Raw genomic sequence first — 22270 nt, 5'->3', positions numbered from 1 at the left:
ACTGGACCCCTGGCTCTTTGATTAATCCTTAATAGAAATATAATTAATTTGCAATGCTTAGAAGTGATAGACAACCTCCAGGGTCACAGTTCATCTTTCTACTTCTCCTCCTGAGAACTCATTATAGTACATTAACAGCAGTTAGTCAGCAATCAGTTAAAAATCTCAAACCATAAATTTCTATTCAGTATACTCTGTCCTACATCCAGTGCTGCATTATTAATCTGAAACAAAAATGTGAAAAAATGCCAAGTTATCAGAAGTGGCCAGCCATTTAAAGTAGAGATATCAAAAACACAAGCCAGGTTTCAAGAAACCATTGGGGCAACCTTGCCCAGCACAAAGCAAAGCACGACTGTAAAATCGATGGGTCAAGGGTTGCCCCAATTGTTTCTTGTAACTTGGCTTGTGTAGAGTCACTAATAGGACCTTGTTTGTTTTATGTCTCATCCGAAGGACAGAGCACAAGGAAGTTAAGAGACTTGCTCAGGTTCCCACAGTGAGTGAGTGGCTGGGCTGGGATTTGAACTGGGGACCTCCTGGTATCAAGCCCTTGTCTTTAACTACTGGAGCACCAAGCCTCCTCGTATCCGAGCATTGTTAATGGTCTGTTACATTACAGGTTTGTGTTAAAAGAAGGTTGCACTACACAGTATGGTTTTTGCAGTCTATATAGCACCCCATTGAATGAAAGTGCTGCATTTTGTAGTTAAGTGTACATCAGGAATGTTGTTGGAAAAGGGTCTGAGAGGGAAGGAGGGAGGGAATGGTGGTGGTGGTGGTGGGGGGGGGGTTCTAAACACTCACAGTATAATGTTTAACCCCACAGAAAATGTGTAAGATATTTCTAAAGTAATTGTAGATGCTGTCACTCCAGTTTACACCCCCAATAATGCCTTATTAAATACAATGTACACCATCTATTATGCTTATAAAAGTGTTAACATATACTATATAAATGACACCTTTTGTTTGTAACTCCACTAATTCTTATTGGTAGTCTAGAACATGTAAAAATAAAAGACACAAGTGAGACGCAAGAAGATATAGTAAAACATTTCTTGAGTTTCTTTGGTGAAACAGGGCATGTATAAAAAGTTGAAAAACTGTAATTCACAAAAATCTCAGACATTCACATTATGCAATATACAAGTTATACTATAAAAAAGGTATTATGTGCTTTGAAATGGAAATAGAAAGCAGATTGAAATTGTGCCACTTTGCTGGCTGGTAAGCCAAATGGATGGTTATTGACTGGGGCAGCAGCTGATTGGATTTCTGTGTGAAAGAGTTGTTACAAATGAGCCATAGCAGTTTTAATTGATGGATACTACCTGCGATTATCCCTTATTGACCCCTGAATGTCTCCTCTGCTTAAGAGTAAATATAAGTCTTCCTCTTCATCACATCGAACAATGCTTTGTTTCTGTTGTGCAGCACACTTTTAGTAAGCAGGGACAGAGCACTGTGATGTGATTGCATCTCGTATATCATGCAATGTGAACAAACAGAAAGGGTTTTAAATAAATGATCAGTTTACATTTAGTTAATAAAAAGGTTTTCTTAATAAGCTATAGAATGCTAAGGTTGACTGTAAACATACCAAGGAATTCAGGGGTTAATAGAGGAAATTATTAATAAAATATATATTTTCTATATTTAAAAAAACATTTTTCCCTTTTCACAGGCAAATAGAACATAAATTAAATCTCTGTGGCTTTACTTAATTTATTTAGGAAAGCTGGAGAGCTGCACAACTCAGATGTACACATTCATATATATATATATATATATATATATATATATATATATATATATATATATATATATATATATATATATATATATTAGCTCAAAGAGCCAGCTGGGTTACAAAATGGTTATATATACAAAACATGTTTTATTTACAATAAAAGTAGCAAGATGCCGTTCTTTTAATAAGATAATTTTAGTTTAGCGCATTTGTTTGAGAACCGCTCAAAGCTACCATATCCGAGAGAGTGAATGAGATAAAAACACAAAGTGTGTTAATGTATTTTGGCACTTTGATCTCTAATGGGGGCCAACCATATTCTGAGCAAGGCCCCATGTCATATCCTCGGGCAGTCTCTGAATGTGATTGGTCGATGATGGCTGAACGTGTGAGTGGCTCTGTATTGCAGTCTCTAGATAAGGCTTGCCTGGTTCCATCGTATGTACTTTAGAATGCTTTATACTATATAGAATGGCACAACATGTTTCATTTTCAGGAAACAAGCCCTCAGTTATGAGTTAATTTTCAGTTAGCCTTCCTTCCTTTCACAAATCAATTTTTTTCAATCAGTTTTTTTTAAATAAAGCTATTCGAACAATTCCCAGCCTCAACTTGGAGCAGCATAAACAATGGATAAGATCCTCCGAATTCCCAATGGTAAGTAACCAGTACTGAATATGTCTGCTTAAATATGAATATTTATTTACATTATTTAAGCATTATTAAACTGTCACATTAATCTTATTTACATGTTTTTTTTTTCTTCACTGAACTGGTAGATGGTGTTACTTGTTTAACAAGTACAGATTGCTGCGTTGTGCTGTGGAATTGCTTAAACAGGAGACTAGTACAGTGAAAAAGTATGAGGCTGGAAATAAGTTTGCAGATAACGACAAAAAAGACAAAAAAAAAAAACATCACCCAATGAAAAAGACTTCTCAGTGTGTTTTGATGACAAGACTTTCAACTCATTTTAGAAGTTAAAACAAATAAAACATTTGATAACTTATCAGACACTCGTTTCTGGTGTGTTCTTTTAACACTGAAGTCCATGTCTGAAGATGCATTTTAAAATCTCCCAATACATGTCAATAAAGGCACTGTTCGTCAGGCTGGAGGAGCGTGTAGACGTGGCTCCCAGGAGCTGCTCAGTGCCTCCATTCCTCTTGCCTGTTGGCCCAGCGATGTACGTGTCTCACATAATTTTTGTTGGAGCTCCTTGTACCACTCTTGTCAAAGTTGTTGTCATAGTACCTCTTTGCGTAAGTCTTTTGGTAAGTGGATGCTGTGAAAGAGATAAAAGGCCATTTAATAAATCACAGTGTACACATTGTAATCTGCCAAGTGTTTAACCTGTAGTATTTTGTACTTAATCATATCCTGATGTAACTATCACTATTTAATCATATCCTGATGTAACTATCACTATTATCTGCTGTATTACTGAATTGTGGTTTGTCACACTTGAACAAAAATTATTGTATTTCTTGCTCTTATTGTATTACTTGTATTGTAACACTTGAATGTATTTGTATTTGCTTGCGATTGTAAGTCGCCCTGGATAAGGGCGTCTGCTAAGAAATAAATAATAATAATAATAATAATAATAATAATAATAATAATAATAATAGGCAGACGGCAAAATAATTATGGCATTTGATAGCACTGGGGAATAATGCTGGGTTGCATTAATCACTTGTACTTGGTTATTGCAGGATTACACCTGTAAATAAGTAGTTGATGCAATCCAGGTGGATTAAAAAATATTCAGATGTGATTTATACCAGCAGGGCATATCATATCAGCCCTGAGTTAAGGAGACTTTTTGGTGAGTGCCTTCATCAATGTTCTTTTTTTAAATGACCAAAGTTAAGTTATTAAATCCAGCTTTTACAAAATGACATAAAAAACTTAAATTGGTTTTGTTGATATTACTTAACGCAACAACTTACGGCTCAAGCAGGATACTTTTGGTTCATCCCATCTTCCATCTCCTCTACACCGGATAGTTGGTACATGCCGCTGGATGAAACCATCCCTGCAGTGGTATCTGACCAAGGAGTTGATCTCATAGCGTGGCCTCATCCTGCCAAAAGTCCTGGCGTTATTCACAACCGGAGGCTGACCACAGGCAACTAAAATTGAAAAAAAAAAGAATATTCAATATCTATGCAGCAACGTAAACATTTTAAGCAGTAAAAGTTACGCTGACAACATTTTCAGGGATTACTAACATTTCTGTCTTTCAATACAGACTTTCGTTTTTGTAAGCTTGAAGGCTACAGAGGCAGAGATAAATAGTGACCTACTTTGAGAAGCTTCATATTCAGTAGACATAAGTGGTTGAAGGGCTGTACATTAAATCAGAAATCGAGGACATGGTTAATTAAAATGGATGTTTTCCTCATTGTCCAGAGCTGTTTTTTTTTTCATATGGGGTTCAATGGAAACTTTCAACAGAGATGTGCTAGAACAAGGGTCTCCACCCCTGGTCCTGGACAGCCCCAATCCTGCAGGTTTTCTAGGTGTCTTTACATCATCAGAGCTAAAGATCTGGAACACCTGTTAATCTTGACTAATTAATCCAATAATTGGTGCAATTAAGTAACTGAGAACTTGGGTGAAGCAAAAACCAGCAGACCCAGTAGCTCTCCAGGACCAGGGCTGGAGACCTCTGTGCTAGAAGCTTCAGTCATGACATGCTCTCATCTGTTTTTCATCTCATTAAACACAAGTAGATGTGTTTTGCTTGTAAACTGGTGTGTAGCACTTTCAGAGGCTCACAACTAATATTCCCTCAGACTTTCGATCATCCTATACCTCGCCACATCCCAGGATATTGGTTGATCAAATCAACCCTTTAGTAACTTAACTGAATAATGAAATGTTACTTTTTTTCCCCGACTGAAGTTATTTATTTATTTATTTTTTGCTTTAGTTCTGTGTCCTTAAAAGTTTCAGTTTTGTTTCCAAATTACAGTTGCCACAGGCCTTGTTCTGAACGAATCAGTTGCTTTATGTGTTTCAGGTATTACGAATTAGGTTATCGAAGGCCACTATTTCACCGTTCCGCCCTGTTTCTGCTGCTCTGCGAAACAGTCTCAAAAATATAATCATACAAAAGCTGTTATGTTCCATATCTGCAAATCTCTCTTCAATGATACTGTTCATGGTTAATGATACAAAATGAAAATGCATTTCTCCTACCTGTCCCCTTTTTGCAGGTGTAGGTGAGATGATAATTACAGGGCACATCGTTCCACTGGCCATTTTCATGCCAGATCATAACGACGCAATCCTCTCCAGATGAAAAGAAGCTGTCTGGCTGGCTAGGTCTCCAGTTCTCATATTGCTAAAAGAAATAAAAAACAAGCAAACAGGTTACTGCATTGCCCCTCACCATGTACAATAGGTGGTTTATGACTGCCTTTTCATGAAAGGAATACAAGTAATGCACTGTATGTATGCCATCTACAGTATTATCAATACAAAGAGGGGTCTGGATTAAATTAAAACTATGGATCTGTCATAGAACTAACAAAGTACAACTATGACAGTGCCATAAACTTTTCTTCAATTCATACCAGGACTCCAGAACAGCACAGCTCTCTTAAAGATCTCTTGAGCGAAGAATATTTTTTTTATATATTTTATTTCCCTGGGATAATGATAAACATTACATTACAGTAACTGTATGTTTCAGCTAATAAACCCCATTTAGGTATCAGATAAAAATCTGTTATTTTGTGCAATAAGACATTAAAACCATCATGGGAACTGTGCATGGTTGTGACTACAGGGCCAAAAATGCACTGATTTAGCTAGACTCCTGTGGTTTGGCAGGAATGTCTGATAGCTCAAGGCATTACAAGACCGTTACTCCAGATCTGATAACGTCATTAAACAGGTTTATTTTGGCTCTCTTGTAGTTAGTATAAACTGCAATAGCCGGATCAGTTTGAGTGGAGGAATAGTTCAGCAGCACTCCACCCAGTTTCATATGAATAGCTGAGTAGCCTTTTTCCCCCCAGTGTAAATACTGAAATTCATTTTGTATACAATATATTTCTGTTGCATAGATGTGAAAACTATTGAATGTACAGTAAATTAAACACTACTGGTTTCTGCAAGTTGTAGCTATGGACCCTTAATCTACTCTTGCCTTTCAGCACTTGCTCACACAGACAGCCTTCTTATCTCCTTCTAACAGCATGCAGCTGGCCTACATTATCTTGGGGTTCCCCGAGTCTGCAATCTGTTTAATACTTCCACTGCAGCAACTGATAGTGCATCAGAAATTATAATCCTCTGACTATCTGTTACAATGCATTTACGTAGCCGGATACAACAACCTTTCCTGCTTATGCGTGCAGAATTTAAGCTAAAACTGCAATGTTGTTTTCACTTCCTGTATTCCAATTATTATACCCTGTGTGTCTGTTACTGTAACAGCTCAGCGTTATGGGAAGTAATACCAGCTCCTCACTGTGTAGACACTGCAGCATGTTTTGATGTTTAGTTTACAATGCTGCAGGTTTCAGTCTCCTCACGGTAATCCGTGCATCAGCCGGACCTACATTTCACAGAAACCTCAGTTACACTGAATTAAGAGAACTTCATTTTTGCTTTCCTGTTATATAGTGTCTTTGACCAATTACTGATATTATTTCATGTGGCTGATTATGTTCAACTCTGCAGTGAGAAGATGTTAGAAGTTATGTTACTGTAACTATTCTCTTCCTCACACTGAAAAGATTAATGAGCCTGTGCCTGCAATGCACCATTTTCTATGTGAAGAAAAGCTACTTCAGAAACAGAGACCCACTTTCTGTTATTTTAGAGGGTTTCTTGCTAGTTAAAGCAAATGATGATTAGCAGAGGTACAACAGAATGCCTTAGCAACCCACAAATACAGATGTCAAGACATTGCAAATGCTCATGACAAGCGACCAAGTGTTTTACAGTAACTGTTCAATGTTTGGATCAATATGGAAACCTGACTGCTCACCAACAAAGCTAGAAATATATATATATATACACACATTTAAAAAAAAAAATGCTTTTAAAAAAGAAGCAAAACTGATTCATAAAGCTGATGGTTCATTATAGAGTTATACGACTTTAAAACTTTGAGAATGATCTCCAAAATAGTGAAAGCATACTTGTATTATCTGATGTGTCCACATGGGTGTGCTAGCAATACGTATGTGCAGCATTGGTAATTCAACTGTGACATTACCCATCTGGTAATGTCACAGTTGAATTGCCTCACAGAAGTATGGTCCGGGCCACTCCTTATAATAGTGTATCATGGTAAATTTTAGTACCTTGTTTGCCACTGTTTTACCATACTTTCATGATACTTTTTCCACATGTAGATGTACCCCAGCAAAGCTCCTTAGCTCCTTGCTCTTATTGTATTACTTGTATTGTAACACTTGAAATGTATTTGCTTACGATTGTAAGTCGCCCTGGATAAGGGTGTCTGCTAAGAAATAAATAATAATAATAATAATAATAATAATAATAATAATAATAATAATAGCATGTATTTCAGAAGCTGAATATTAAAATTCTCAAACCCCAAAAACTATTGTTGGCCTCTCGTACTCCTAGCCCACAAATACTATGAACACAAGTTCGATAAACCAGGAGCACTGAACTGTCTGTTTTTTCACCAGCATTGCCTTACTTTTGTTGAGCAAAAAAATAAGGTCAACTTTCCTTGAAACAAGCTTCTTTTTTTTGGTTTCTTGATTTGGACTGATAAGCAACAGAAGATAACAAAGAAGGAAACCACTTTATTTATTCCCTACATACCATCTATAAAAAGTTTTTTAATCTACCATTTTAAAGACATGTAAAGACGCCTTATAATATTCTGCTGGTTTCCCTTGGTGCAGAAGCGCTATCGTCTGCGTTTTCATCAGAAGGGAATATAGAGAACACTTAATCATAACACGTGCTAGAAAGGGACTGCAACAGGAAACTCAGGGGGAGAAAGTGTTTAAAGAGCTGCCCCAGCAGTGTAGGCAAGCTGTGAGCCTGTGTCTCAACCATGTAACATATTAGTTTGATATAAAAGGAGAAACAGAGAGCTAAATGGTTTTGGCAGCTAATGACCTGATGGAAATGCGCCCAGTCACTGTCTTTGCCAGGGCTCGGCATGGGATAGGTCATTTGGCCCTCACCGCTGGCCTGCCCCTTGATGATTGTCTACTGGTTCTCCAAAATGATCGTGTGTAGTGGTCGACTTCACCACGACACACACAAAACACTAATTATTTCCAGTCTTGTGTAACTCGGAACTAAAAGCAGGACCTTTGCTGCATCCAGAAATGATATCAGGTTGAGAATTTTTTATCTGGGAAATTATACTGTGGGACATGAAAACACCCTGAGGTGTGCTTTTGAAACTTGAATCCCAAATGTTGCGTGGGTATTTGCACCCTGCCCCTGTCTGCTACGCTGCGTTACATCTTGATAACTAAATCGAGACTGGCACAACTGAAGGAAGTCATGCACTCAGTCTAAGTGACAGATAACTGGAAGCCATCAGCCAGAGGAAGAAAGATATACTGTGACCAGTTAGCTACTCATTCCCTTGGGGCTTATGTTAGTCACTGTTAGTCATTAGAATAAATACTTGGGATCACAGAAAAACACTGATGTAATAGTAGGAGTACTTGGTTTGTCCTTCAGCTGTCTATCCAGGAGGCTTTCATTTCTCCGTATGAAACAGAATTGGTCTACACGGAGGACTGAAAATGTACAGCCACAACCATAGTTCTGAACAAAATGCATAAAATGGGTGTCCAATGTGAGTTTGATTCCTCTGGCCAGGTGCATGGTACACAGAGAGGGATGCATGACATGGAAATGCAATTAAATTGTCAGTTTTAAGAAATGGAAATGCAACTATGCACAATGCTGGAAGTACCCTTTTCTTTACTTCAGTAACTTTATTTGTTAGCTATTTCTTATTTGTTACTGCATACAGTTTATTGTTTTCTTTTATAATTAATATCTCTCATTTTAGAATATAAAATAATAACATATTAAATAAATGATAGCTACCCCTATTCCATAACTGTGTGGTATTTCTCTTATCCTGACCTTGATGCAGGGTGGTTTCTTTTCTTCTCAATACGGTGTGGGAGTAACTTGGGAAAATGTTATTTACAGTACTCCATCCCCAGCCTTTTTAGAAATACACTATGGTGCTTATAATTGTGCACAGTTTGAGCTTCCAGCTCGCTTCAGCCAAAATATAACAACAAGAGACATCCTACTCATGACTTATTAACATAATGGTAATATTCACTTAGTAGGATATCTCTTGTGTATTTTTGTGTGAACCTGATGATGCATCAGTTGCAGTACAATCCTAATGAATCGCACCATGCTGACTTCTAAAAGGTGATGTCTCGCTGCATGCATCACACATATCTAAAACAACATGTTCAACTGCCTTCACCTGTCTGCCGGCTTTCAATGTGCTATTCATGCACTGATTTGTTGTACAATTGAACTGACATGTAGGGATAACCAAAGGGTTATCTTTTCAACCCCCAGTCGTATGTTAATTTCGACTTTGAAGTTAAAACAAATTTGAACTCCGGGGCACACAATTAGCCACTTTCCTGCTTACTTTAAGCAACACCAATGCCAGAGTCTGCTCCACCCCTGCTGTTCTCCATGACAACCAGCCCCAAATGGAATAGTCACACCAGGGGTGATCCATCAGTGAGGCAACACACACAGACAGGCAGATAAAAGATAATGTACAGTTCAAGATTCAAATGTATCCCTTTTAAAAATGTAACATCTTCCAGTAGAATATGCTCCTAATTCAGTGAGCTTAATGAACAACATAGACGGTTAGAGCCTTGTTCTCTGATACAGAAAGTGGCTTTTCTACTGATACCCATTTCCAACTGGATTGAAAACTCAAGTGCCAGACTGGTCCGTAATGGAAGCACTGGTTACATATACCCGTCATTGGGTTTCTCCCTCCATGGAAGTCTGGACATTTCAAAGCATCTGCTACTGTTGTCCTATCTGAAGCATTACTAAATAAATAAAAGGTCACTGATATTTCAAACAGTGGGGTCACCAACCAGGGGCACCCACTTCACTGTACAAAGCTCAGCTGTGGGTAACATGTCAACAGTAGAAGCCCACAGGAAGTGGTCAACAGTACCATTCCGTTGAGGTCATATAGGAAGGAACTTGCTGCAAAGGCACGCTTTTGTATCACATCGGATCGTGGAAAAACAGTGAAAAGCTTAGGTATTTCTTATGTTGCCTCACCAGATGTCTGCCGTCAGTCCAGCGGAAGTCCTGCTCAAACATCTTATCGTTCAGTCCAATCCACTGGTAGTCATGTCCCAAGCCTAAAGGAAACAAAAGAAACAAAAGTAAAGCCTTCAGAGAAAATCCATATTAGGATGCCATTGGAAATAAGAAAAATCATTTTTATACTCATGAATCATGCTTCCTGTTCTCAAGCCCAGCTTTGGAAACAGTCAGAACAATTTAGCTGTCTCTTATTTTGTAAATTCAGCATGGCTACAATGTGGTTATTAACGCCTTCTGGCCTCAAGTTCTTAAAGCAATTCTTACTGATAACAGGAAAATTGCTTGTTTATTTGCTGTAGGAAATCTGACCTGGGAACTCAGTTAACCATTCTGGCCTTCATCCTACAACCTTCAAAGTCTTTGGGATTAGCTTGAACTTTAAACTGAAAACCACAATCAGCACACTAGCACCAGCTCTGCCACACACATACATTCTCCATGATTCAGTTATACAGTATGATCTCCCAAGCATCCGTTACCCTAATTAATAGAAATACAGCATTTCCTACCAGTCAACCCAGTGCACTGTACAGCTAATGCACTCTACACATGGCTAAGTAAATATTTATTCAAATAAGTCATGTTACTTATTTAAGTAGAGCATTTGTGAATTCTGCTCATGAAAACAGCTACTTAAAGCATAGTCGTGGGTCCTATTCACAAAACTTTAACTTGTGAGTTATTTAAAGTCTGTTTTGGGTTACCAAACAAAAGGTTTACTATGCATGAAACTTGTCTGGACTTACAAAACAATTGTACTGGGATATAAAACCTTATTAAGTCAATATTTTTTTAAAAAGTAATTAGCTTCTAAAACCATTTAATATTACTTAGCAATTTTTTACACATTTTTGTCTGTATCAACACTTACGGTTCACAAAGAGCTGCTCTTCATTCGAGAGGACACTGGTGAGGTGCGCCCCCTGCAGGCGGCACTCTCTCTCTGCGGCATCCCAGGTGCGGCGGTGCGCAAAGTACTTGTAGCAGTGCCCCTGGAATTTGTGCCAGCCGTAGTCACAGGTCTCAGTATCTGAAGAAAACATGAAAAGCACTAAGTACTAAGGTACAACACTGCCACTGTGTTTAATATAAACAATAATGATGGTTTGGAATTATCAAGACAGTGAGTTTCTGTCCGTCCCCCCCGCCCCGCACAACCTCTAACAAAAACTGAGGAGGAACTCAAAACTATCCAGTTCTTGTGGCTGTTTAATGCAAGACAAATTTCACATAAACATCCTGGTGGCTGCCCGTACATTGACCCCGCAATACCCTCTACCGTAGCCCCGGGAGAATTCACTACTGTACAAGGTGAAATACCCACAGTCTATACATCCTTTTATGCTTCTTCAAATTCCAGGGGTCTGGGATTTACTGTGTGGATTATTCTCTTAGTAGAAATATGTCAACTATCAAAAAAGAAGATATATGGATATGGGACCAAAATGCTCAATCCCAAAGTGATTGGGTCCAAGCTATATTTGAACCCTGTCCTCCAGAGGAAAAGGGTTCGTACTTTAATCCACAGTGCCACACAGTCCCTAATAGGTTTTTAGTGAATGAACCCACACATACAGGACAACTGAAATCCTTTCAGTGTGAAGGAGTGACCTAAGGATAAGAACATAATGATATGACTCAGCATAAGCCATAATAAATGAATTAGCCATTCGCTATAACGATGCCCTGAAGAATATTTCAGTTTTTGCTGATTCTGTTAAATATCGCTCATAAAGACCTTTTTTAGAGAGTGCTGTTACTACATGCCAGAGCTGCTGAGTGATGGCAGCTCTAGAAAAAGAAAAAGAAAAAAATGCAGCACTGTGTAGAGCTGGGGGAGCAGGGGCAAGGCATCTACATCAAGAGAATTGGACAAGACATTAAAGACGTCCAGCAGGAGAGTGGCTTAGTAAATGACAAGGTATCAGTTTCTACTTTAGATCTGACATCTACAGATGAATAAACCAGGGAAGGGGTTACTAATATTAACCAGGGACCCCTAACCAACTACAGCCACACATTTCAGAGCACAAGGGGGCCTGAACTCTGACACATGTGCACTCAGTCTAAAAATGAATATTTATCGAAAAATAATTTTGGGTCTGTTTAACTTTGCTTTTGGGATTTTGAAGCCTGAAGAGGCATTTGGGGTTTGGGGCAGTGGCGGTCTAGTGTCTCATTTACTTACGTAATTTAAAAAAAAGACATACAGCATTTCATTTTCTTATTGCATAAATACCGATCTGAAATGGTTTACAATGTTTTACAATAAATCATTTACAAAAAATCCAATCGAGCAAACTTTGCAGTATTTCACAGTAAATAACACTGGAACACAAAAGCGAGCCTAGACATACCTGTGTATTTACAGTTCACAGTTCAACGATGCGCTCACAGCATTGTTCAGATACTCTGTAAAGCATGGTCTATGCAGCACTGACAAACACACCGTTTTTAAAACATGTTGTAGACTTTCTTTTTGCTTGAATTCATGCTCTACTGTACTGAGCACATGTCAGCGTTCCCTAGCACCGCTCACTTGCTGCATCGTGAGATCTAAGATAGTAACGTGTAACTTGTTCACAGTGTGTTTATAAAGTTTATTCAAAGTAATCAGTCTGCATCCAGTTGTTTGATTTCTACAACTTGTCATTCAAACCGGAGACAAGTTGCTATTCATGTTGGGCTTACTATATTGCAGTTGACACTGGCAGACTATTCAGAGGGTGTGTACTAGAATGGAGATTTACTTTCATGAAGCAGAACAAGGTCAAATGCATAAAAGAATACAGTATTTACATATTTTTCAGGTTAAAGGAAATCAATCAGTTTTTTAAAATACAGATATACCCCTCAGATGCCATAAAGAGACCAGTGGCACTAGCTCAATCAAAAGACAAGAGCTATTGCTTAAGAAAAGACTAACACAGCTTTGCATGTTCCAGCTTCAATATCTCCTGGCTTATTAGATTGGGCTAGGAACCAGGAATCGGTTCCATCTGTTATAGTACAGTTTTTCTTAGATTTCAGAGGTACCCTATTCAGACATAATTAAAGGTATTGGTATTGAGGTATTAACTTCACCGGGGCTGTTAGCTACAATAACAACATCTAACAACATCTTTCAGTCTGACTGTCTAGGAGGTCACAGTCCTGTTGCTCCCAATTATTCCCTACTTCCCCATCACGCAACTTCTCAACCCCCACTGCCCTGTGACTCCTAATAAAGGTGTTCTTAGTATTTTGCTCTTAGAAATCACAGCACATTGTAGTTATTTACATAATTGCACTTGCATCATGTGAAAGACATGCGTAATCAAAGGGTGTTGATTGGAGTTGATCAATTTGCAAGCTGTCAACAATTATAAAGTGTGGATGCCCATAGGGTTGGCAACATTGTTTGTTTCTTTTATAAATAAAGTACAATTCCTGCTAGAAACTAAAAAAGTCGAGAAGCAGAAAAGCAATCTTATCGGTGGTTACTCACCTTATTTATAGTTAAAAGCCCAGTTCACGTATATACAACAGATTAATTTAACATTAGAAATTACTGTAGAGAACTGGTCTGCAGAATGATGGAATTAATTAAACTAAACTACTGCAGATTTCAAACAGGATAGTCATTCAAGATTAAGCAAAGCACCATAGTCGTACTAGTTTACCATATAAAATGTGCTGACATTGACAAATATTGCATAAATAACATCCTGCAATAGTCCATAAAAGACAGTGAATGGCCTTATTCTACTATATAATATAGGGCTGTTGGCATCTCTGGCAGCTTGGTACTGTCAAAGACAGTTAATAAGGGAGAAATTGAGTTTCTTAATGCACATTGGGAGTTCTTGTTATACTCGCTGTCGTTTATCATGCAAAGCATTATGAAGATGAGACAGTGTCTACAAGAGTTCATTCTCTTCGCATAGTCCCAAGTCAAACCACTGGGAGACATCCAGTTATTGTCACTAAAGTCAGGCAAGGAAAACACCATGCAACATTGGAAGGGATCTTCTAATTGTTTCCTAATCCTACAATCCCCCATGTGTTGATGAGAAAACATTTGCTTTTAATCCAGAGCTTTAATAAGGCTCTTTTATTCATTATCCCCTTGCACAGCTGCACAAGTCTTGTTCCGACGAAAAAAAAAAGGGGGACTTTGTATTTTTTTGGCAGACGAGCCTGAGAACACAGCTGCATTAATGGAGGCAGACTTGGGGGGTGGTTTAATGTTCAGAAATTGGAACTATATTCAGGCCAGCCTGTAATATATCAGCTTGTTTAAAAGCCGCCCAGCAATGCCGCTCTGGAGGTCAAACGGGTTAGAGTTTAATTTCAGGCAGACTGACTGGCATTTGTGTCCAGCCCTGCCCATCAAACAGGAAACATTTGGATGTTAATTGACCCCTGCACTTACTTATAAGTGTCAAGCCACAAACCAGAAGCACAATTACATGGTAGTTTAAGTCATATACATCTTTGCTAATGTCTTTCCAAATAATAATTATCAGCATTAGAATCGGAGCAACTGTGTGTTTCAGATAGTCACGCTCAATGATGGTACCCCCTAATGAAAGTGAAGTTTAGCAAGACAAGCCTTCATGTATTGATGACAGATGTTTCCCATATAGATGTTGTACAGTACAGTATAATAGTCTATTTAAACATTTGACTTATTTTATATCCAACTGCCTATTTGCACAACCTGTCTGGAAAGGTGCGGACTATCAATGTCAGCTACTGCTGGTTGAACTACAGTACTACATAAGCGTAAGCTAGCTTTTTTTCCCATACAAGGCCTGACCACTTTTTTCGTGGGAAGAAAGACTACATTTTGCTTCCAAAGCTTTAAAAGAGCCTGCCTATCCAATTTTCTATTGTAAGGAATACCATATTTTGCTCATAGCAACCACACGTTCCCCTACAGTTACAACTATTAGGGATTGTAAACAAACTGAATTGTCAGCAACTGTTTGTATAGTGCAGGATACACTATGGCAGAATGTAGCAAACATACACGAAGATATTTTATTTTAGTAAAAAAATGAACAGGGCTGTGTGAGCCATCTGCAGCTTTTAACTGTAACCTACTTTCCATCAGAAATCTGTCTAGACACAAACCAAGATCAAAGAGAAGGGAGAAAACTCCAAGGACGAGGCTATCTGCTGGGTGTTTCTTAGTAACAAGTCTGCCTCTCTACAGCACTTCAAAGGTTAATTTTGTGATGACTAGCATCTACGCAGGGGGATTGAGATTATAACCTTAAAACCCCTCTGATTCAGCCCTGTTGTAGAATTACCAGTGTTTTCTGAACATTCTGCCATGCTGTTCACTCCCATGGATTCAAGGTACTTGCCAGACATGTCTAAAAACTGTAAGAAACGTTTGTGTGGGTGAATGGAAAGTTTGCCTGGAGAATTTATTTTCCCTCACGTCCCAAACCACTAGAGTTACTAGATTAGGAAATGATTACCTAAAGCCAATGGCTCATAAAAAGACAGGTCAGTAGAACTGACAGGAAATGCCCCCATTAACAACCCTAAGGTGACTTATTTGGTGAAGGATGACACATAAAATGAGAAAACCGTGTCCACAGCTGTTATTACTACCAGAGAGAGCACTCATACTGTCCCGCTTCTGCAATTCAACTGACTCTGGCACTGCCCAACATATAATTCACTTTACTAAATAATGTTTTTCGAGTTACCTTGTTCACAGACGGTCCCGGCGTAGCTTGGTAGACACATGCAAGTGAAGGAGTTGATGCCATCAATGCAAGTGCCTCCATTTTGGCAAGGGTTCGACTGGCATTCATCAATATCTGAGTATGACAACAAATTATTTTTTTTTGTGAGCTGTGCTGCAATTACAGTATAATGTAGATGTTATCCATGTCATAAATACAAATGATGTACAATAATAATAATAATAATAATAATAATAATAATAATAATAATAATAATAATAATAATAATAATAATAATACATCTATTGTAGGCAGTATATGTTAAAACGAGACACTGAAAACTTTTCAGTAATCATATTCCAATACTCTGAATCGGCAGCCAGGTTTCCTCAATCAGTTTGAGTTATGCTAGCCTGGCCAAGTCTCACAGACCACACCTTTGCACTCCACATATGTTAAATGCATTAATAATTACTTTAGCAGAGAGATAAAGAGGAGAGAGAGAGAGAGAGAGAGAGAGAGAGAGAGAGAGAGAGAGAGAGAGAGAGAGAGAGAGAGAGAGAGAGAGAGAGAAATCTAAAGAAATAAACTTTTTGTCTAAGATACCACCAGACCAACTGTGAAGAAAAGATCTGTAGTCTGGGTGACTGTTTATGTTCTGTGTGAACTTGAGTCCTTTGCTTATAAATCCTCACCTATTTCACAGTGCTCCCCGCTGTATCCTGGTGTGCATGTGCAGATGTAGGAATTGCTCCTTGGGTAACATGAACCTCCATTAAGGCACAACTTTTTGTTACAAAGATCCTGTCCTGTAATTAAGTCAAATGACACAAATATATTTTAGCCATGTTTTTGATTCAATACAGCCCACTAAGGTATACATTTGTTTCACTGACAATGTATAGAATGGTATCATTTATTGTTATAAATGTCATAGGCAATCGTTTTTCTGTACCAAAGTATAAAAAGCCCAAATTGCTGGTGAGCAATGTCATCATACAACACCACTAAAAAATGAATTAAGCATGCCGAGATGAAATGAAAGTTGCAGAGGAAGCAATAGAATCTTCCCTGTTTTAAAAATGTTCTTATCATAATAAGGAAAACAATTACTTAATCCTGTTATGCATTAGATCAGACTTAAAATGACATGCAATGTTTTAAAAGCAATAATGAAATAATATAAATGCAAAGGAAAGAATCCTGCAACTAAATTGTTTCTTGTGACCTTTACACTGGTGCAATTGCTTTATTTCTCTATTTCCCTTTGCATTTGCTTAAAAAAGGGCCAATAATGTTTGTTTTCTTTCTTTTCTCATAACATATACCTGGAATCTGGACCATATGACCTTCAACTTGCTCTCCAGGGGATTCAGTGCCAAATAAAATGTGATCAATCTCTCTGTCCTCAATCTTCTCACTTGATGCTGTTGGTTCATCAGTTACTTCAAAGTGTGGTATGCTTTCAACCCATTGTAACACTGGGGTAGTCTCTTCTTCTGGTGTTGGAGAAGATTCAGTCTCCTCTAGAAGAGGTTCTTGAGTTTCCACAGCAGGTGGAGTTGAAGTCTCTGCTTCTTCAGCTTTACTCTCATGCTGCACAACAGCACCGATGGATGGTGTAGGGGAATAAATACCATCTACAGTAGCAGATGGCATAACACTGTCAGTTACTAGAGTTTCACCTCTAGTGATATCATCATCAATGGCAGATGGGGAAGAACCTTCAGCATCTATTTGCTCTGATGTTTTCACAGGTGAAGAGGATACATCCTCTTTTTTCTCTTCACCATCAGTTTCCTTCAGAGTGCTTTCATATACTGCGGATGTTGATGTTGTTAATGCTATACTAATAGTTTCAGATGAGGGGGGAGGTTTCCCATCACCCACTGGATAAGGTTGTGGTTGCGAGACGGTTGACTGTGCTGAAGGTTGTGTTGTGGTAACTACAACTACTCCAGCAGTGGATTCTTCTTGAACAGCCTCATGAGTAATTCCCTCCCCGGAGCTCTCCTTATCTTGAACTTCAGCGGTCGATGTGGAGGAATGTTCAGTAGCTGATGAGGGTGGTCCTGCCTCAACAAGTTCAGGAACATCAGGTGTTTGGCTGGGTTCTGCACTAAAATCCAGGGGTTGTGGAGTGGCAGATTGTTCAAGTAACTGATCAGAAGATGATATGTGAGTTGAGGCATCCTCTGATATTACTTCCTTATATGCATCTTCAGATGGACTTACTTGGGTCCTTGGCAAGTTTGTTGTGCTTAATTGAACAATTATTTCATGTTGTTGAAGTTGAGTAGTTAGATGAAGTTCTGTATCAGGTCCTGGGGTTGGGTATTCAGTTGCATCTGCTGATGCAGAAGGCAGTGATGTAGAGATCTCTGTTTCTTCTAATTTGCTCTCTGGTGCAGCAGAGTGATCTTGACTAGGAAGGTAACTTGTTTGAACTGGTGAAAGAGTTGTGACTTTAAAAGGTTCTGCTGCAACCGTAGTTTCCACTGATTCTGGGACTTCATCCTGCTCAGTAATTTCATCTCCTGATGATTCACTTAAAGGTGCAGTTTGCGTGTATTCCTCCTTTTCACTTGTTAATGTTTCTTCTGTGCTTACACTGGGTTCTCTATCATTCTCAACTGTATCCATTCCTTTAGCTATGTGTGTAGGAATAACCCCAAACTCAGAAGTCACAGCTTTAACATTGAAGTCTGTTGTTTCAAACTCAGAAGTAAGAGCCAAAGTAGGTTCACCAGATCCTTCACTCTCACCATGTATCCCAGAGGACCTTGGCGTGAAGGTCACAGCTGCTATACCCCCTGCTTCTTCTGTAATAACTGTAGGTGGAAAAGGTGGGGATGACTCTTTGTAAGGTGTTTCTATTTTAACTGCATCCGCATCAATAATAGTCTCTTCCGTTGCTTTTACCCCAATGCTTTGCTGGTCTTCAGTAACATTATCCGTTGGACTTGAGAACAACTCCTCTTCATCCAGACTTTCTTCAGTAAAAATAATTACTGATGGAGTCTTTTCATAAGGCTTTGTGGTGGCTGAGATTTCTTCAATGCCGCTTTCAGCTCGACTGCTTGTTGGACTTGGAAATACAACTTGTTGCTCGTCAAACGTTTCGTACACCACGGAAGATACCATTGGAGTAGATGTAACAGCCATCTCAACATCATCACCTGCAATAGTAACAATGCGAACAGCTCCAGGCACCAGATCAGAAGTAACCGATGTTTTGTCATCAGTGCTGCTTATTTCTGTAACCATGGGTGACCCTTTATCTGTGTGTGCCTTGGCTGTGGCAACTTCTGTTGGGATGACAGTATTAAACAGTACATGAGGTTCTGTTTGCGATGGGTCTTCACCAGAGCTAATGCCTTCTACAAATGATGAATCTGTCTGGGTCTCATCAGTTTTCTTTGCTTCTGTTGTTGTCTTTGGTTTCTCTGTTGAACTGGGTATAGGTGTTGTAATTATCTCAGTATGTGTATCACCAGAGCTTTCTTCTTGTTCTGTGAATGAAGTGACTGCACTTGCAATTTTGTTATCTGTAGTGGTAACTGTGAACTCCTCTTGAGTACTGCTGGAAGCTGCAGAAGCCTTCTCTGTGGGTGATGCTGTAATTGTGGTTTCACCATCCTTTTCGGGCATTGATGTCTTTTCAGCCTCCCCAGGACTAACAGTACTAATGGTAACAAAAGAAGGGAACATGGAATCTGCCTTGACAGCACCTTCTCCCGAACTCTCTCTATCTGTTAAAAGGGTGTCTACACTTGTTACTCTTTCAACATATTTAGTTGCTTCTGTTGCAGATTCTTCACCACTAGTTACCTCTGCGGTTGGTGTACTTTCCCCTTCAGCTCTGATATCAGGAACTAGAGATTCTGTAGTGACTTCATCATCTGCAGCAATGGCAGACTTGCTCGTAGGTTCTTCCTCTCCAGAGCTCTCCTCTTCTGGTAATGTGATGGTTGCTCCTGAAGGGGTACTTTCTGTCCTTGCAGATGTAGCAGCAGATGCCTCAGCACCAGTGACGTAAGCAGGAGATACAGTGGTGCTCATAAGTGGCTCAGCAGCAGACGCTTCCTCTCCAGAACTTTCTTCATCTACTTCGACAGGAGGTAAGCTTTCAACACCCACTACGTCTCCATCACCAGATTTCGTGTCATAGTCATGTGTAGATGTAGCTGCTGTGCTCATAAACTCATCAGCAGCAACTGAAGCTGGAGAATATGTTTTTTGAGTGTCATCTTCTTTTTGTTCATCTGTAAGTGTAGCAATAGTGCTTTTGGATGTTAAATCCACAGTGCTGGGAGATATAGGGGGTTGGAAAATTGAAACATCAATCTCCATTCCTGAAGCATCCTCCTCAGTGATACGATCAACTGGTACAGAAGAGCTCACAATATACTTTTCAGAGATTGTAGTATAGGAAACTGTGGTCTTGACAGAAGCTTCGGTGACCGGAGCATCTCCAGAGCTCTCTTCCTCCTGATTGGAAATGACACCAGTCTCCTTTATGCTGCTGGTGGGCAGTTCTGTAATTTTCTCTGAAGGAGAATCAGGTTCTGCTTTATCTGCTGATGTCTGAGTAGTGTCTGACAAACCTGGAGCGGATGTGACAACAGAACTTTCCTCTTTTTCTGTGACTGAAACTACTGCATCTTTGTCTGTGACAACTGATGATGACACAGTGGATGTCAAAGTTACTTCCATTCTGGAAGATTCTTCTCCAGAGCCTTCCTCTTCCCCAAAAGAAAAAATATGCTTTGGACTGTCGCTTTCCACAGTTTCAATGTTAACTGGAGCTGTTGCCGTGGGCTGGGAAGTTGTAAGGGGAGTGACAGAAGCAGGTTTCTCGGTTGCATTACCACTTTCTGGTTCCAGTTTTTTGTCACCTTGCACTTTAGCATCCTCCTCAGGTTGCTTTGTCGCTGTCATATATGTATCTTCTAATACCTGTGCAGAAAGGATATCAGGCTGGCCAGTGGAAGTGTGCACTGTTGCTGCTTCTGCTGGAGCAATGTCTTCAGTGGCTGTTTCTTGGACTAGTAGCACACACTCTGTGGGGGACACAGCCTCAAATTGATCTCCTCTTGCTTCCTGTGTATCACGATGCTCAGTTACAAGTGTCACCTGATGCTTCCCATTTATGAAGCTCAAAGCTGGGGTGTGGGTCACAGAAGTAGAGGCAAAGAAATCGTGTTCCCCGCTTCCTTCAGAAATGGGTTCCCCTTCTACATCTGTGGGAATGGGAACATCAGCCACAGAAGGCACTAGGTGGTCAAAAGGGTAAGGTAGAAAAACACTGCCTGAGGGTCTTGAAGAGTCAACATCAAGTGGTTGACCCAATATATCCAAAACAGAGCCGACTGCATCTGAAAAAAAAAATATATATATATATATAAAATGAACATTTCAACACCCGCAGCTCACCGTGACACACAACAAACAAACAAAAAAATCATATGGTTAATCTTTATTTGTACTGTTTGCTCATGCAAGGGTCCTCCCTAAACCTAATACCAAAAATGTAATTTGTGAGTATAGATATTAACCCAACTATTTAGCTTACTTAAAAGTTTGTTTGCCAAAGGGTTCCTCAGCTTGAACCAAAAGGCACTGAACTACATTGTTTCCACATTCCCCTATCGATGCATTTCTAGGCATTTGTTTAGAAGGGTAGGAAACCTTTACTAATGTACTCAAAATACTGTTACCAGTCCTACATATACATTAAACAGATTACAATGTGTTGTCACATAAAGACAAAGCAAGCTCCTCTTTTTAAAAAAGTCAGTGGCACTCACAAAAGATTATGCTTCAAGCTAAAAACTTTTAGTAATCTTTCAAGAGACTGTCTGACAGAAAATAACAAATAAAAAGATGAACAAGGCAAAACATTTTGAATGGCACAAAAAATTGGGAAATGTTAGGCTCTAATTCCTGTCAGAACTGACAGTCTGATGTTTGAATAGTCTGCCTCCATAGTATAGATTCAAGGAGGAGAGCCACATATGTCTTGGTCAGTGGTCTGTCAGTGGTCCAGTAAATACGGGTGGAATATTAAACAGAAAACCATTCTAATAGCCCACACCTGGTAATAAAGTCAGACAAAATAATGATACTTTACGAAGCCTGATTACAATGAAAGAATTAAATTATACAGGTCTCCTTTACAACATACAAAATGAAAACCAGTGGTTTAAAGATGATACTTAATATGTGGTTAAGGTATCTGTATATTTTATCAGCAATTAGAAAAAAAACAGGTGTCAAAATAAGTATTTTACTCTGTAATCTACCTTTTCTCTAACCTGTTATTTGTCCTTTCATTTAACTGTGACTCCGAACATGGGAATTTGAAGACATATGTACTTCAGGTACACAAAACTTGAAAGAAAAAAAAAGTTCTGTGGTACTTCATACATAATATGAGGTAACAAAATAATTTATAATAAGCTATTTCATA

At 38.9% G+C, this 22270-nt stretch overlaps 1 protein-coding gene across 1 annotated transcript in view; it reads right to left on the bottom strand.

Annotated features, from left to right (window-relative positions):
- Window positions 1–1041: 1041 nt before the first annotated feature.
- LOC117966130 (versican core protein-like) overlaps window positions 1042–22270 on the bottom strand; it is a 56252-nt gene continuing 35023 nt past the window's right edge. Inside the window, exons 9-16 of the mRNA XM_058986854.1 lie at window positions 17127–21176; window positions 16494–16607; window positions 15820–15933; window positions 10986–11144; window positions 10067–10149; window positions 4961–5105; window positions 3706–3888; window positions 1042–3038 (exon numbers count right to left, since the gene is read on the bottom strand). Coding sequence (XP_058842837.1) covers window positions 2902–3038; window positions 3706–3888; window positions 4961–5105; window positions 10067–10149; window positions 10986–11144; window positions 15820–15933; window positions 16494–16607; window positions 17127–21176 — 4985 coding nt within the window. The 3' untranslated portion in view covers window positions 1042–2901. The remainder of the gene's footprint in view (window positions 3039–3705; window positions 3889–4960; window positions 5106–10066; window positions 10150–10985; window positions 11145–15819; window positions 15934–16493; window positions 16608–17126; window positions 21177–22270) is intronic.

The sequence above is a fragment of the Acipenser ruthenus genome, chromosome 2, assembly GCF_902713425.1.
Source record: "Acipenser ruthenus chromosome 2, fAciRut3.2 maternal haplotype, whole genome shotgun sequence".
Lineage (NCBI taxonomy): Eukaryota > Metazoa > Chordata > Actinopteri > Acipenseriformes > Acipenseridae > Acipenser > Acipenser ruthenus.
Note: the sequence above shows the minus strand (reverse complement) of the source record. Positions and strands in the feature narration are given on the sequence as shown.